Genomic DNA, 18442 nt, shown 5'->3' with positions numbered 1-18442 from the left:
CCAGCTTAGTACCTGGTACATAGAAGTTGCTCAGTTCACATCTCTTGAACTGAAGAATAAAGAAGATAAATAATTAGTCTTATGGAAATATTAGATAACCTTAAGTTGGTTTAAGTGTCAGGGTTTCTCTTGTCTATCTCTAGTGAAAACTTATTCCTTTGCATATTTTGTAGGAATAATTTCAGAAGTTACCACTTTCAAACAAAGTTGAAAACCATGAAAGGATTTTCTTTTTTTTTTCCACTGGGGATTGGGGGTGTTATTATTTAGTTCCACTGGTATATTAAAAAATTTTTTCCACCTAGTGTCTTTATCTGTAAAGAAAGGGATTAGAAAATATGATGTCCCTGTTTCTAAAACCAGATAATCTGCATAAATGTTCTGACTTTTATCTTCATGCTTCCTTTAAGTGGAAGAGCAGTGTGGAAGGTTAAACTTTGGAATTCATTGTGAATTTGACTTTATGGCGGCAACACATCAGAATTCCTGATATTGGAACAATTCAAGTAAAATCCAGGACTTATTGCCGTCACATTTCTAATTTCCTACCTGTTTTGAAATTTTAAAGTAAATTCACTAATAAAGTCTAATATCTGGTAACTGAAAGTATAGTTTTATAACTAGCAGCTTCTGTGTCACCTGGCGGCTTGAAACGAGAATCTCAGACTCTCCTCTAGGCCTACTGAGTTAGAATCTGTAGTGTGATGAGATCCTTTCACCACAGGAGATTCAAGTGTACATTAAAGTTAAAGAAGCATTGGTCTAATCTGATTGCTCAGCTGTATCCAGTTAATAATCACATAGTCTAGTTCAGGAGTTGGCAAACCATGGCTGACTCTTCCAATCCAGCCCACTACCTTTTTTTGTAAGTAAAGTTTTATTGGAGCACAACCATGCTCATTTGTTTATGTATTGTCCATGGCTGCTTTCTTGCTACAGTGATAGAACTGAGTAGTTGTAATAGTGACCATGTCGCCCTTGAAACTTAAAATGTTAATTCTCTGGCCCTTGACAGAAAATGTGCTCTGCCCTGTCCTAGCTGGTGATAGGTCAGTTACCACCTTTGAGATGAGTGCTTTTTTATGCCAAGCACTATGCTAGATGCTGCGTTTGTTTGGCTGGAAAAATCTTGTTTATCCTTGTTTAAACCTTGCTTTGGGGGAACTATTTTTGTTGTGATTCACTAGCTTTCTAGCACTGAAGAACAAAGTAATTCCTAAGAAGTTTTACTAAAATGTTTCCTTTTTCTCTCTTGAACTTGTAGATTATAGGTTTTGTCTTTAGTCTTGATTTTCCTAAGAAGAAACTTGTTGGTTTCTATGAAAAGGGACCACAGGAATGTTTGTTCCTTGTTATTAGGGGGTTGTAATTAGTTGTGTGAGCCACTCAGGCTTAAAAGACTGATCTTCCCTATTGTTTATCCATGAAGAATTCATCAGTTCTGTTATCCCCAGATCTGTGGATACATAGGGTGGGGTGGGAGGATAGAAGAATCATTTTCATTGAACATGTAATCAGGTTATGTTTCAGTAACTCTCAACATTGGTTACTTAGAAATGCATTCATGGAATTCTATCTTTGTAAAGTGGACTAAACTCAGTAGGTATTCCTAAAAACTTTATCTTTGAATTTTAAAATGTCTCTCTAAATTGTTCTTAGTGTCTCTGAAGTGACTGCCTAATTCATCAATTGTTTTTGATACACAGCATATTGATTTTTAAATATGAAATGACAGTAAACGGTATTTCTCAGTCTCTTTCTACAGTTCACCTATAGCCTCTTTAGCCCTTTTTAACATTTAGATGAGTGATATTTTACTCTTGTTGCTAGTAAATACACAGTCTGCTTTACTTTTAATTTTGTATCTGCCGAACAACTTCCCAGTAGTTTGATTTATTGAGTCTTAAGCTATGTTGATTGAATTTCTGTTATTTTCCTTTATTATCTTGGAGTCTAACCTCTATTAGAAAAGAGGAAGGAGCTTGCCTTTACAAAAAAATTTCCTCTCTTTATTTTGGGGGAATAAAGCCCTAATCATTTTCTTCTCAAGGGATTTTTTGACATATTCTTCCTATGAATTTGCTAGTTCATCTTGGAAGAATGTCCACCAAAAAATAGATAATTCATACAGACAGAATCTAGCAAAACTGAAAAGTGAATGTCCCAATAGGGAGTTCTTTGTGTCATTCTTTCTGTTCCTGCAGAGAAATCAATGGAGTTTGCACTGGAAAATACTGTTTCTTGTGAAAGTATCGTAGGGACCTGTAACTTCTCACTTGGGGAAATAAAAAAGAAACCTAACATCTCTGGCTGTTGAGTAGTGAGTCTCTTGGGTGGCTTGATAGTCTAGATCAATCGGTTTAATAAATGTCTCTGTTTTTACTTGTGTCACACAGTTCTGAACCTCTTCTATTCAGATATTAGAATTGTAAGTATGTACTACAAACTGCCAAATAGTTTTTCAGAAATACAGAATAATTTAAAAAGTTTCTGTTACACCTCTTTTGGAAATGTCATGGTGATGTTAAGGGTTGTTAATATGAGAGTAGCTTTACTATAACAAGTCCAAATATTTTTGATTCTCTAAGGCATAGTTTGGGATTTAGATATGTTCATCTACATTCTTTGCCATGAACAGGACAAAAGTTGTTCCAACTATATTAGAAAATCATCAGAATTACTGTCATTTAGATTATAAGTGAATTTTAAAAAGGTACTTCAATATCTATTTCTCTTTTTTTCTTTCCCCCCTACAACACTGCCTTGATAATAAACTAGTCTCAGACATTAAAAGGCTGTGGAATTGCTTAAATAAACCTGTGCTAGTCATTTTTAAAAATATTTAACAACCCCTAACCCTATATTATTAGGATAAGAAAGAATGTTATTTTTCTCATTGTTTCTGCTCCATTGATTGTGTCTCTTCAAACTCTCTCTTATCCCGTTATTGTGTTTTGGTAACAGAAGCATCCTGTTTTATGAATTGTGTGCGCTGCATTAGCTTAAGAGGGCTTCACTGCGTGATGATGACTTGAGTCCTTTAATTGTGAAGGCAGTTTCTTTTACCTTCATTATGAAAAGGGCAGATAAGGCAGTTTTCATAGCCTAAAGGTTTTTTTTTTTTTTATAAAGCTTTCCCTCTGTTGGAGTAAAGAATCAGGACAAAAGGAGTAGGCTGTTCTCAGGAATTTCTAGAAATAGCTTTTGAAAGTAAAATTAGGAGATAGCTCTCTGTTCCTCTGCATAAGAACAAAGTCATTTTTACAGCACAGGAATTAGAAGGAAAGGCTCTGATTCTTCTGGGGTTCACTATTTTTTTTCTATTGGTTATAACAACAATAGCTATATTTTTCAGTGTATAAAGTAGGTTTATGTACAGTGTCTCTATATGGGCTTTACTGGTAACCTTGTGCTGTACATAGAGCAGGTGTTACTAGTATTATTTCCATTTTGCAGCTGGGGAAACAGATTGAGGGAAATTATTTACTTCACCATAGTCACATAGCTACCAAATCAGAGACCTTGATTTCTGACTTTAAAATGTACTCTTCCCAGCATACCACACTGCATAAAGTCTTCTTTAATCTGTACTGTTTAGTGTTGGTGAGATTCTTGTGGAAGAATAACATGGCAAATTGGTAAGATACTTGTGGAAGAATGACATGGGAAAAGTATCATTCTTCCCCAGCAACAAAGTATGCATAACATAAACACTTTGGATGAAATGACTTCTTCAGTATCTTTGAGACAGACTCAGAGCATTCTGAGTCATTTGTACATAAATATTCATATATATATATATATATATATATATATATTTTTTTTTTTTTTTTTTTTTTTCGAGATGGAGTCTTGCTCTGTCGCCCAGGCTGGAGTGCAGTGGCTGGATCTCAGCTCACTGCAAACTCTGCCTCCCGGGCTTACGCCATTCTCCTGTCTCAGCCTCCCGAGTAGCTGGGACTACAGGCGCCCACCACCTCGCCCGGCTAGTTTTTTGTATTTTAGCCAGGATGATCTCGATCTCCTGATCTCGTGATCCACCCGTCTCGGCCTTCCAAAGTGCTGGGATTACAGGCTTGAGCCACCACGCCCGGCAATATTCATATTTTATATGTGGATGATTTCTAGGTATTATCCTGCATGATTGATTGATTGATTACATGTTTTGCCCCTACTTTTCAATGGTAGATTTAGCATTGTGGGGTGGCGGTTTCCTTAGAACTTTTAAAATTCCTAATCTAAAAATCACTGCATACCCATTGATTTGCATTTTTAATAATTCAACTAATTTTCATGGAATTAAATTAATATTTAAGTTAAACTTGAATGTGCTTTACAAAGAATGGCAATAGACAGCTTTTTTTTTAATTTTAAAGGAAAAAATGTCATACCTGGAAGAATGCAAGCATTAAACCATACAAACTATAGTCTAACCAATTTAATTGAGTTATATGGAAAAAATTCTCACAGGAAGTTACTTCATCATTATAATTTTATATTTATTTATTAAAACTTTCCCATATATAAGAAATAGTGGTTTAAAATGGTGATATATGGGTAAATAAAATGTATCTATTCCTTTTCCTCATTTTTCTAATATTAAATGTGAATAGTAGTTATTAAACAAATATGATGTCAAGGAACTAGCAGAAGAGGTGAGACTGGAGGAATAGCTAGAAGGCAGATCATGAAAAACCTTGAAAGCCATGTTAAGTGTTTTTTCCTTGTCTCTGAATAAGTTGTTTTTTATTTTTATTGTTTTCAATATTTAAAATTTAAAAAATTTAGTTTCAGGTACATAATGGTTGTATTTATTTATGGTGTGCATGTGATGTTTTGATATAGTCACACTGTGTAATGATCAAATCAGGATAACTGGGGTATCCATCACCTCAAGCATTATAATTTCTCTGTGTTTGGAACATTTCAATTATACTCTCTTAGTTATTTTGAAAATACAAAATAACTTATTGTTAACTGTTGTCACTCTATTGTTCTATCAAATGCTAGCTCTTATTCTCAATGTATTTTTGTACCCATTAATCATTTCCGCTTTATTCCCCAGCTCCTTGCCACCCTTTGCAGCCTCTGGTAACCATCATTCTACCCCTATATTCTTTTTTTTTTTCCCACATATGAGAACATGCAACATTTGTCTTTCTTTTCCTGGCTTGTTTCACTTACCATAATGTCCTCCAGTTCCGTCTATGTTGTTGCAAATGATAGGATTCCATTATTTTTTATGGTTAAATAATATTCCATTGTGTGTATATACCACATTTTATTTATTCATTCATCTGTTGGTGGACACTTAGGTTGCTTCCAAATCTTGGCTATTGTGAATAGTGCTGCAGTAAACATGGGAATGCAGATATCTCTTTGATGTACTGATTTCCTTTCTTTTGGATATATATTCAGCAGTGGGACTGCTGGATCATATGGCAGTTCTATTTTTAGTTTTTCTGAGAAAACTCCATAGTCTTCTCCATAGTGGCTGTACTAATTTATATTCCTACGAACAGTGTACGAGGGTTCCCCTTTCTCCACATTCTCACCAGCATTCATTATTGCTGAACGTTTGGATAAAAACCATTTTAACTGTGGTGAGATAATATCTCATTGTAGTTTTAATTTGCATTTCTCTGATGATAATGAGCATTTTTCATATACCTGCTAACCATTCATATGTCTTCTATTGAGAAATGTCTATTCAGATTTTTTGCCCAGTTTTTGAGTGGAAATAATCTTACATCTTATTGAGTTGTTTGAGCTCCATATATATTCCGTTTATTAATTCCTTGTCAAATTTATAGTTTGCAAATATTTTCTCTTATTCTGTAGATTGTCTCCTCGCTTTGTTGATTGTTTCCTTTGCTGTGTAGAAGCTTTTTAGTTTGATGTGTGATCCTGTTTGTCCATTTTTGCTTTGATTGTCTGTACTTTGGAGGTATTACTCAAGAAATCTTTGTCCCAACTTATGTTCTAGAATGTTTCCCCAATGTTTTCTTATAGTACTTTTATCCTTTCAGGTGTTAGATTTAAGTCCTTAATCCATTTTGACTTGATTTTTATGTATGGTGAGAGATAGTGGTCAAGTTTCATTCTTCTGTATATATTCACCCAGTTTTCTCAGCCCCATTTATTGAAGATTGTCCTTTCCCAATGTATGTTCTTGGCACCTTTGTCAAAAATGAGTTCACTGCAGGTATGTGCATTTATTTCTGCATTCTCTATTCTGTTATATTTGTCTATGTGTATGTTTTTACGCCAATGCCATGCTGTTTTGGTTACTATAGCTCTGTAGTATAACTTGAAGTCAGGCAGTGTGATTCCTCCAGTTTTGTTGTTTTTGCTCAGGATGGTTTTGCTTTTACTGGGTCTTCATGCTTCTGTATAAATTTTAACATTATGTTTTCTGTTATTGTGAAGAATGTAATTGTTATTTTGATAAGGATTGCATTGAATCTATAGATTGTGGACATTTTAACAATATTGATTCTTCCAATTTATGAACATGGAATATCTTTCCATTTGTTTTTTTCTATGTGTCCTCTTCATTTTCCTTCATCAGTGTTTTTTAGTTTTCATTGTAGGGATCTCTCATTTCTTTGGTTAAGTTTATTCCTATGTATTTTATTTTATGTGTAGATATTGTAAATGGAATTCCTTTCTTGGTTTCTTTTTCAGATTGTTCACTGTTGGCATATAGAAATGCTACTGATTTTTGAATGTCAATTTTGTATTCTGCAACTTTCCTGAGTTTAATGGTCGTAATTTTGTTTTGGTAGAGTCTCTAGGTTTTTCTAAATATGAGATCATATCATTTGGAAACAAAAATAATTTTACTTATTTTTTTCCAATTGGGATGCCCTTTCTTTCTTTTGCTTGATTGCTCTAGCTGGGATTTTCTGTACTATGTTGAATAATGGTGAATGTGAGTATTCTTGTCTTGTTCCATATCTTAATGGAAAAGCTTTCAGTTTTCCTCATTCAGTATGCTGCTAGCTGTTGATCTGTCTTATATGGTTTTTATTGTATTGAGGTATGTTCTTTCTATACCCAGTTTTTTTTTTTTTTTTGAGAGGTTTTTTTTTTTTTTAAATCATGAAGGGATGTTGAATTTTATTGAATTCTTTTTCAGCATCAGTTGAAATGATCATATGGTCTTTGTCCTTCATTCTGATATAACATATTGCGTTGATTGATTTGCATATGTTGAACCATCCTTGCATCCCTGAGATGAATCCTACTTGATCATGAGGAATGATCTTTTTAATGTATTGTTGAATTTGGTGTGGTGGCATTTTGTTGAGGTTTTGCATCTGTGTTTGTCAGAGATATTGGCCTGTAGTTTTCTTTTTGTAGTGTGTCTTTGTCTGCTTTTGGTATCAGGGTAATAACGGCTTCATAGAATGGGTCTGGAAGTACTCCCTCCTCTTCTATTTTTTGGAATAATTTGAGTAGGATTGATATTAGTTCTTCTTTAAATATTTGGTAGAAATCAGCAATGAAGCCATCAGATTATGGGCTTTTATTGATGAGAAACTGTTATGGCTGCAGTCTCATTACTTTTTATTGGCTGATTAAGGCTTTGGATTTCTTTTTGATTCAATCTTGGTAGGCCATATGTGTCTACAAATTTATCTGTTTCTTCTGGGTTTTCCAATTTATTGTCTATAGTTGCTCATAGTCTTCTCTAATGATCGTTTGAATTTTTGTGGTATTGTACTTTGTGAATGTTTTTTGTAATGTTCCCTTTTTCATCTCTGATTTTATTTATTTGAATGTTCTCTCTTTTTTTCTTAATTAGTCTGGCTAAAGGTTTGTTGATTTTACTCATCTTTTCAAGAAACCAACTTTTCATTTCATTGATCTTTTTATTGTCTTTCAGTCTTCATTTACTTCTGCTCTGATCTTTGTTTCTTTTGTTCTACTAATTTTGGGTTTGATTTACTGTTTTCTAGTTCTTTAAGATGTATTGTTCGGTGGTTTGTTTGAAGTTTTTCTACTTTATTGATGTAAGCACTTTATTGGTATCAGCTTTCCTCTTAGTACTGCTTTTGGTGTATCCCATATGTTTTGGTATGTTTGTGTTCTTCATTTATTTCAAGGAATTTTTCACTTTCCTTTTTAATTTTTTCATTGATTGGTCTTTCAGGAGCATGTTGTTGAATTTCCATATGTTCGTATAGTTTCCAAAATTATTCTTTTTTTTTTAAAAGGTTTCAAGTTCAATAGTCACACTCTCTCCAAATACAAAAAGCAGTTACAATTCAACTGAACACAGAAGCTTGTGTGCAAAGTTATGGGGAACTGGGGCATCGTATAAAAAGTCGGGTTAAAGATGATTCTGTGGTTTGGTTTTGTTGTGTTTTGTTTTGTGGCTCTTCCTCAGTCACCTGAACTCAGGAAAGAAATGCTTATCTTGATGAAATATCAACAGCCGACCCACAGTAAAAACAGACAAATTCTAAAACTTAAAAAAAAGTGCATAATTACCAAAAAAATATGTCACTGCTTCCTCCCTCCCCATTTTGCTTTTTAAACTTTTTTTTTTTTAAAGTTTTGATTTTTTTTTTTTAATCCTGAAAAGTAGACAGTAAAACAGCTCCTGGGAGAATTTACAACCAACTGCATGAGGGTCTGGGAAGCTGAGGGGTTGGAGCAGGGTTGGGAGAGTGAACAGGAAGGGATTCTCCCCTCAGTCACTGTAGCCTCACTGTATGACCAAGGGAGGCGGGGATTATTTAGTCAAAAAGGAAGAAGGTAGGAAGAATAGGAAGTGGAAGGTTGGGGAGGTGGGGACAAACAGAAAATAAAAGGTCATTGTTGCCTGTTTGAATCCAGAGAAAAATGCCTGGCCCTATGGAGGCGAAGGAAGCCCCTCGGAGGAGAGGCAGTGGGCTGGAGGGAGGCAGCCCTGGGATGACCCCATCCCCAGCACCACGGGATCTGGCGGGGGCAGAGGAGGGGCAGAGGCAGGCGCTGGTGGAGGAAGCCGGCAGGGGCCTCTGGGAGCCTCTGGGTCACACTGGCTACTGTGTGCTTGTGCCACCCTGTGTGTTCCCGGAGTAGCTCCCATAGTCGTAGTTCCCGTAGTATGGCGGCCACTGGCCCTGGTTCTGATAGTACTGGTTCCACTGCTGGGCATACTGCTGATACTGGTTATAGCTGGGCTGAGGGTAGGTCTGTGCGGTGGGGGGTGGCGGTGGGGTATAGGGAGCTGGGTTGTAACCGCCGTAGCTCCCATAGTTGTAGGCAGGTGGTGGTGGAGGTGGAGGCGGTGGGGCTGTGTAGCCCTGGCTGTAACCTCCCTGGTTGTAGGGTGGCTGGCTGTAACTCGGCTGGAAAGTGGAGGGAAAAAAGCCAAAGCTCTGTGGAGGGCTGTAGCTGCTGACGGTGGGGGTGCTGGTATTGGCGCTTGAGCCAGGGATGTTGCTGTTCTTGTTGTAGGTGCTGGCCCCTGGGGGGTTCCGAGCAGGGCTGTAGCTGGGTGGTGGTGGTGGCTGCTGGGGTGGCGGCTGTGGTGGCGGAGGCTGCTGTGGTGGCGGTTGTTGCTGGGGAGCCCGGTTGTAGCTGCCTCTGTTGTTGGAGTTGTTGTTATCCCGGTTGTTGTTACCCCAGCGGTTCTGGCTATAGCCACCACCTCCGCTGCGGTTGAAGCCTCCTCGGTAGTTGCCTCCTCCACCGCTGCCTCCCCCTCGGTTCTGGAAGCCGCCACGGTTGCCTCCAGGGGGTCCTCGGTTGTCATAGCGCTGGAAGCCACCACCACCCCCGCGGCCCCGGAAGCCACCACCACCTCGGTTGTCAAAGCGCTTTTCAGGGGGTGGCCCAGCCTTGCGGCCTTCCTCGTTGTACTGCCTCACGAGCTTGTCTGCTTCCTCCCGCTGCAGCTCAATGAATAGAACCTCATCCAGGAAGTCCCCAACATCTGGCAATGTGAAGTTGGCTTTCATTTCTAAGACCGCATGATCTGGGACATCCTTCCCTTCCTCGTCGGTTCGCTTTATTGTTCGGTCTTTCAGGTCCTCGTCAGTGGGACAAATCACAATGGCTTTGCGCTGGAAGCCTTCAAATGGTCTCATTTTTCGTCTCTGGGCTGACCCATAAACATTTGTCTGATCTAGGATATAGTTGCGTTTCTTGCGGGCAGCAATCTGGATGAGGCGGTTGAGGCACTGGGTGGCCTGCTGGATCAGGACGTCCCAGCGGCCAGCATAGTTCCGCTGCCGGCGTAGGCCCATCACCCGCATCTTATCCATGATGGCATTGGTACCCAGGATGTTGTACTCTTGGAAGGGTTGGAGGCTGCGTGTTTGATGGCCCATGTGGTCTTGCCAGCAGCAGGCAGGCCCACCATCATCAGAATCTCACATTCTGCTTTGCTCTTTGGTCCAACGGTGCCCCGGATCCGCTCACTAAGGGGAAGATGCTGGATGAAGGTAAACCCCGGGAGGACAGAACAGTAGGGCTCTGCCCTCTGTCCAAAGTTGAACTCCACTGCGCAATTCTTCACCAGGACATGAGGATAGAGGGCCTGACCCCCCAAGGCTTCTTTCTGGATTCGGAAGGCAATGCCCATCCACTTTCCATTCTTGGTAAAGGACAGTTCCACGTCATTTCCACATTCAAAGTCCGCAAAGCAGCCAATCACATCGTTCTCTGCAAACTTGTCTCCGTAGTTTTCAAACCGGCTATTGGTGGACTTCTTCCCAGTGCCTCCATAGCCATAGGAGAAAGGCTCTTCGCCTAGCTGGGTGCTGCAGGAGTCCAGGGACCAGCCGATACGGACCACATGGGGGTCAGGCTCTGTAGACGGAAGGTGCTTCACAGAGATTTCCTCATTGATCTTCATCTCGAAGCACACACGGCCCCTTCTGACCCCATAGCTGGCACGGGCTCCTGACCACAGGTAGGCAAAGCCCTCAATTGTGAGCGGATAGCCACTACTCCGATCTCGGGCCACTTTGAAGTGGAGGTCGCAGTTATAGGTGTCAATAGCAACAAGGGTATCATCAAAGTCATCTTCATCCTCTTCAGCAGGAGGCTGAGGAGAGCGGCCCCTCCTATCCTCTCGGTGCTCAAAGTACCCCCGTCCCCGGTTTTCTTCATAAGGCCTCTTTCGACTCTGGAATTGCTGCCTGTCTGGCTTGAGTTGAGAAGCTTCAGGCGGGAGGAAGCTGGTGGGTGCTCCTTGCTTCATCTCTGTCTTCATTTCTGGGCGATAGACCTGCTGCTGCTCCATTTCCAGTGGTCTCCTCTCGTAGCCGGACTCCTTTTCTTGTTTGATGACTTGGGTATCGTAGAATTGGTTCTGCCTGGTAATATTGTCCATGGCATTGGGCCCAGAGGTTCCAGTCCAGACCCCAAAATTATTCTTGTTACTGATTTCTAGTTTTATTCCGTTGTGGTCAGGAAAACTACTTGATATGATTACTATTTTTATAAATTCTTTTAGACTTGTTTCGTGGTCTATCATATGGTCTATCCTTGAGAGTATTTCATTTGCTCCTCAGCACTCTTAAGATCTTACTGCATCGTCTTTTTGTCTTAATTTTGAAAATATTGGCCGGGCACGGTGGCTCATGCCTGTAATCCCAGCACTTTGGGAGGCCGACACCGGTACATCACCTGAGATCAGGAGTTCGAGACCAGTCTGACTAACATGGTGAAACCCCATCTCTACTAAATCCCCCCAAAAAATTAGCTGGACGTGATGGCACATGCCTGTAATCCCAGCTACTTGGGAGGCTGAGGCAGGAGAATTGCTTGAACCCAGGAGGCAGAGGTTACAGTGAGCCGAGATTGCACCATTGCACTCCAGCCGGGCAACAAGGGTGAATCTCCATCTCAAAAAAAAAAAAAAGAAAAGAAGGAAAGAAAATGTTATTCTCAGTTGTTCCTTTTCAGGTAGTCTGTGTTTTTTCCCTTTAACTTTGAGGATTGTTGTTTTGTCTTTGGTGTTTAATGGTCATATTATAATGTATTAATATGTAAGCTTATTTGTATTACAAGTTAAGTTAGAGAATTAATGTATTTTATTAATTTTGGAAATTCTTAGCCATTACTTTTTTGACTAGTGTTTTTTTTCTATTCTTTAAAAAAATTTATTTTGAAATTACTTTAAACTTATGGAAAGTTTAAAGGATATATACATAGAATGGAGTATTATTTGGCAATAAAAAGAAGTGAGCACTAACACATACTACAACATGGATGAACCTTGGAAAAGGTATGCTAACTGATAGAAGCCAGACACCGAAGAGCACATATTATATTATTCTATTTATAGGAAATGCCCAGAATAGGCACATTTATATATAGAGAAAGTAGATTTGTGGTTGCCTAGATTTGAGGAGCTTAGGGGGCAATCAAGAATGATGAATGATTATGGTTTTTTTGGGAGGAGGTGATAAAAATGTTTCAAACTTGAATGTGATGGTTGTGTGGCTTTGTAAGTATACCAAAAACCAGTGAATTGTACACTTTACATGAGGAATTGTATGGTATTTGAATTATATATCAAAAGAGCTGTTGTTAAAAGAGAAAATAGATAATTATTTCATGTTTTTTTCACCCTTCTTCCCCTAATATTAACATCTTGCTTATGTAACTATAATACAGTTATTAAAACTAAGAAATTAATATTGGTGCAGTGCTGTTAACTGAATTATGGACATGTGTGTTTAAGATGTCCTTTTTCTGTTCCAGGATCCCATGTTGCATTTAGGTGTCACATTTCTTTATTAGCCCGTTTTCATACTGCTGATAAAAACATACCCAAGACTGGGCAATTTACAAAAGACAGAGGTTTAATTGGACTTACAGTTCCACGTGGCTGGGGAAGCCTCACAATCATGGCCTTTTCTTCTGCCCTAGGAGACTTTAATTGCTTGAGAATAGTGCAAAGCTCTCTTATTAGTTCCTCAGTCTCTTGGCCTTTGTCCCTGTTCTGCACTGTTTTCTTTGTTTTGCTTTTTTTTTGTTGTTGTTTTTGAGACAGAGTCTCACTCTGTAGCCCAGGCTGAAGTGCAGTGGCATGATCTCGGCCCACTGACACCTCCGCCTCCTGGGTTCAAGCGATTTTTGTGCCCCAGCCTCCCCAGTAGCTGGGGCATATGCCTCCACGCCTGGCTAATTTTTGTATTTTTAGTAGAGAGGGGGTTTCACCATGTTGGCCAGGCTGGTCTCGAATTCCTGACCTCAAGTGATCCACCCACCTTGGCCCCCCAAAGTGCTGGGATTACAGGCATGAGCCACTACGCCAGGCCCAAATGAATTTGTTAAGAATAGCTTTTAAATTGTTTTGTATTTCTTAACTTGAAATCCCTATAGCCTGCCTTTTCTTTTAGATTTGGTTCTGACTGCTTTGATATTCTAGGTATTCCGTGATCTACCAGCCTTTCCCCACCAATACTCATGCTTTTGTACCTACAACATGTTTTGTGTTTGACTTGTGCTTTCCATTTTCTTGTGGCATGGCTGTGTGATTTCTGTTCATTCTTTCTTCAAGTCTCTTCCCAAGCCTTATCGTCTCTTGATACCCTCCCTGATGACTCCCGCCCACTGACTTATCTTTCCTCTATAGATTCCTCTTGAAACTATTTTCTGTTGAAATAGTTTAAAATCATATCATATACCTTTTTGTTTCCAATAATTTAGAATGATGTGTCTTTTTCTTCCTTTACAGTAAGGTGTCAAGTTTTTGAAGGATTAGATCATCCTTATATTTTATTGTTTCTCTGAGTACTGTGTACCACTCTGGGTATGCAACTGTGCTGAATTGATAGCTTTTAGAGAATTGGTTTGGGTTTTTTTTCAAATGCTGATGATTTATAATATCAGAGTTACTTCTTTGTGTACATGTGCCTACTGTCATGCCTGGTCTACAGTACTGCCCTTAGGAAAGGTTAGTTGAACCCAAATCATGTAGGGGATCCCAAATCAAAGAGTATTTATTATTCTACTGTTTCACGGGAAGTATAAAGTAATAGCAAATGCACTGAATCCAGGTTTTCTCAGAAATACTCTGTCTACTGTCTTTTCTTTGAACCTCTTCTTAATCTGTCTCCTTAAGTATATATTACTAATTTATCTTTGACATTTTTAAATTTACTACCTTATGTAGTTTTTCTAAATAATTTATACTTGTAGATAGAGAATAATTGTATGTGTTAATTACAGCTTAAAAGAAGAGATTGGAGTATTTTAGAAAGATTAATTCTTGTTAAAGCCTATCTAATTGATCTGTGTTTGCATTCTTCCTATCTGAGTCTCAAAATTTTCATAAAACGTCTATCAGTGAAAATATCATCAGTGTTAGCTGGAATTGAACTTAAGAACACATTTGACTATCCATAAAACCAGATATTGAAATGAATGAAGAACCCCTGGCTTAAGAAAATGGGGTCAAATTAGAAATGATATAACATTTTTGCTGGGCTTTAGATTTATTTTATCATTAATGACCTCTTAAAAAACCAGAATTGACTTTTAAAACGTCTTAAATTATTATGTTGAATACTACAGTTATTCTCCTGCCTCTTAAAAGCTTGTAAGGTGATTTGAGAATGTTTGATTTATATATGTTAACACTCCAGTTTTCTGAGTGGTGATATTGTTTCAACAGCCTGAAAAACTCTAAAAAATGTGGAAACCTGGCTTTAGAAAGAAATGTGCTAGCATTGTCTTACCCACTTTGTTTCAGGGACTGGTTCTTAAACAATGTATATAGCTAGATAATCTGGAGTTAATTTTGTGTGTGTCGGTGAGAGTGAGAGCTTATGTGCTTAGGAGAGAGTTATTTACTTGGTTAACTAAAAGCAAAGTAGTAAAAAAGCAATTGTGTGAGGCAGGCACAACTTCAACAGTTTACATTGGTTTAAGTAATTTCATTTGAGGGGTGGTACCTTATTAAATCCTATCTTCTAGGCATAGTCTTATTTTTTTCCTAAGTTTCCTTATAATAAAATATAGTACTCTTACTTAATGGCTTTATATATGTTGGGGTCTTATTCGGTGTTGACCTTTTTTATTTGCTTCACAGGTTGTTTGCATTCGCTCTACTTGGAATGCTCTCTCTCCAAAGCTAAGTTGTGACACAAGACCTCTCATTCTGAAGACACTGAGTGAACTATTTTCTCTGGTTCCTTCTTTAACAGTCAATACAACTGAATATGAGGTATGCATTTGGAGCTCAACACATTGCCTGCTTCTTCATTGGAAAGATGTGTGTTATAATAGCTTTTGGAATAAATATTCCTAATCTTTTGTTGTTGTTCTGAGACCATGTTGATATGTTTATGGACTCTTGGGAGTAGAAGGATAGCTCTTCATCAATCTTATGTCTAAAACTTATTTACATAAAGGATACCACCTTTTAATTATGAGCGTATTGTCAAGATTTTAAAGTCATTGTCCTAAAACTAGTGTTTCCAAAATAATAGAATTCATAAAGCCAACAATTTAAAATCATTTTTTTAATGTTTTAAATTCTAAAAAATAAGCCACAAAGACATTAATAAAGGCAGGACAGACTCTCCGAACTTTGTGAATTACTCAGTGTTTGTCATTCTAATGAGTTGATGATATACTTGGTGGAAGATTCTTTGTAATAAGATTCATATATTAGTGCTTAATATTTTCTTCATTATCTCTTCTTTGAGTGAAATGCATCAGAGGGTAGTGAATTACATTTATGCCTCTACGTTTGTAAGCCATGTTTTTTTTCATGCTTGCCTTTTTCCTTTTCCCTCAAAGAGCAGCTGTTGATTTTCACTTGCAGTCTTGTTGAACTTCTCGTTTGATTTAGTTTTTCACAGACTTTGATAAACTGCCATTCCAGCTATCAGATTCCAATAATAGTCCCTAATATATGTTAGATCATCTGATTAAGACAGGCTTAGAAGATACTTCCGCTCATTCTAAATGCTGCACAATGAATAAAATCAAATTTATCCTTACTGGCTATACAATACCTATCACAGTACCTGGTGCATAATCTGTATGTAGTAAGTAGTTGTTGAATGAATGAATCAATACAGGATATTTTAGTTTATTCTTACATGTAGCCTTTTTTTTTAGGGTCTTAAAAAAAGAATCAGTTTGTGACTCTGAGTATATAGTTCACCAACATTCTTTCTTATGGCTGCAGTTCACAGGCACATGCTCTTATATTGTCAGAGAGTCTACAGGGCTACTGATAATGAGCTAAGACTAAAAGCCAATGTAAGGCCATATTGGGTGTATTTACTTTCTTTTTTCAGGGGCTAAAATCATATACCTTTGTGTTGCTTGTACCTTGAGTTAATCAGATTTTATTACAGGTTAATTTATGAATTGGTTTGTGTGTTGGTTTTTTGTGTTGGCTTATCCATGGTTGTGAATTATCTTTTGGACTAGATTTTTTTTTTCTTTCAGATTTTACATTCTTTTCCTCTGGTATCTTATTTTGGTTGTCTTCATGCTTATATTAGGGCTCCTCTGTTGTTCAGGCAGACTGCTTTGGGGTCATTCTCTCCATCTCTTCCAGTCCATTTGGAGGGGGGGGTCTCTTCAGTGAACATAGTCCCCTTAAAAGCAGAAGTGAAGGCCGGGCGCGGTGGCTCAAGCCTGTAATCCCAGCACTTTGGGAGGCCGAGACGGGCGGATCACGAGGCCAGGAGATCGAGACCATCCTGGCGAACACAGTGAAACCCCGTCTCTACTAAAAAAATACAAAAAACTAGCTGGGCGAGGTGGCGGGCGCCTATAGTCCCAGCTACTCGGGAGGCTGAGGCAGGAGAATGACGTAAACCCGGGAGGCGGAGCTTGCAGTGAGCTGAGATCCGGCCACTGTACTCCATCCCGGGCGACAGAGTGAGACTCCGTCTCAAAAAAGAAAAAAAAAAAAAAAAAAAGCAGAAGTGAAGAAATGTAGAAGGGAGAGACCCTCCTTCCTCCTCCCCCTTTTATCTGTGTGTGTTTAGATAATTGGTTTTTTAACTACTTAGAATTTGTTTGGATGTGAGCCAAAGTTGAATTTAATTTTTCCCAAAGCACTTCTTAAGTCATTTCTATCCCTAGTAACTTCATTACCTTAAGTTTCCCTAAAATGTAGTCCAACCTGTTTACACCAAGTCCATAAAGCATTCTGGAATCTGGCCTCATTAGTGGTCTGTATCCTGCACTCCAAAAAAATTAAACCGCTTATAGTGTCCTTATCTTCCTCCAAACTTTTCCATTTATTTTCCTTTGTTCATATTATTCCCTCTATCTCAAATTACTTTCCTTTTCATCTTTAATTTAAAAATATATTTTAGGAAGAAAAGGATTGTTTTGCCTCATCCCATCTTTTGAGAGTTTGTCTGCAAGCTGGAGTCTTTTGTTCCCAAAGTTCTTTATACTGTTCTAAGAACACTTATTCTATTTATACTACAGATATAGGTATGCATGTATTATTTTCCACATTGAACTATAAGCTTATTGAAAATAGAGTCCATGATTTAATTATAGTGTATTTTCTGAATTGCTTTGCACAGTGCTTGCTTCACTTATTCATTGAATCAGAATATATTTATTAAAACTGCACTAGGTCTTAGAGATACTAATAAGTATAGTCAACCCTATTTTTAGTACCTATTCAATCCCCAGCACTCTTACCAGTTTATACCAATTAATTTTAATATCTGATAGGAAGGTATCATTTTTTATTGTGTAGTTACAGAAACTAAAGCTTTGAGAGACCTATTTATTTGACAAATATTTATTGAGTATCTGCTATATTCTAGGCAAGTAACTTGACTCAGACTGTAGTTAAAAAGCTAAGTGAAAGCTGATGTCTGAACTCGGGACTTTCTAGTTTCATATCTTTTGTTTTCACATTATACCATGTTATCAGTCCCTGCCTTCTAGAAGCTCAAAGGTAGTTAAAGGAGACAGATATGAGTGATGATAATTATAATAACATTTGATGAGCACAGTTAATTAAAGAGCAATGAGAGTATGGTGGAGAAAATGACAAACATTCTTATCAAGAATCCAAGGAAATTATTTATGTGTGCTATTGGACTTGGAACTGGAAGAATTAATACACTGTTGCTTCCCATTGAAGTTTGGGGACTAGAATATGCAAAGGCAAGGAGGTATAGAGGAACCTAATATGATTTAGAAGGGCAAAAAGTTAGATGTGGTGGCAATGAAGACCACCGACTGTTGGAAGGTAAATGGCTTTTATGCTCAATCAATTATTTAATACACATTTGTCTTCTTTGAGGAACTGTGTGGTCTCTGTGGTCTAGGTCTTTGAAATTAAAAACACACAGTCACTGCCTTAAGTGTTGTACAACCTCATAGCGAGTTAGTCATGATAGATGCTGAGGTGTACCATGTGCCGTATGGCCACTTGGAGAAAGGAAAACTCTCTTCTGGGTAGGCTAGAACAGTGGCATGAAAGAGTGACATT

General features: G+C 38.1%; 1 protein-coding gene and 1 pseudogene across 6 annotated transcripts in view; one reads left to right on the top strand and one right to left on the bottom strand.

The window, feature by feature from the left end:
- The window catches only part of FOCAD (focadhesin), a 318797-nt gene that overhangs the window by 171485 nt on the left and 128870 nt on the right, over positions 1–18442 (top strand). For all 6 annotated transcript variants that reach the window (XR_012424668.1, XM_065530469.2, XM_065530470.2 and 3 more), the window contains one exon: positions 15047–15181. Coding sequence is in view for 4 of the 6 variants with exons in the window: in XM_065530469.2 (XP_065386541.1) it covers positions 15047–15181 (135 nt within the window). In the remaining 2 variants the exon portion in view is untranslated. The remainder of the gene's footprint in view (positions 1–15046; positions 15182–18442) is intronic.
- On the bottom strand, positions 8202–11494 carry LOC123569134 (heterogeneous nuclear ribonucleoprotein U-like protein 1 pseudogene; annotated as a pseudogene).

This window comes from Macaca fascicularis, chromosome 15 (genome assembly GCF_037993035.2).
Source record: "Macaca fascicularis isolate 582-1 chromosome 15, T2T-MFA8v1.1".
NCBI classification, from domain to species: Eukaryota; Metazoa; Chordata; class Mammalia; order Primates; family Cercopithecidae; genus Macaca; species Macaca fascicularis.
This window is presented reverse-complemented; position numbering and strand designations above follow the sequence as displayed.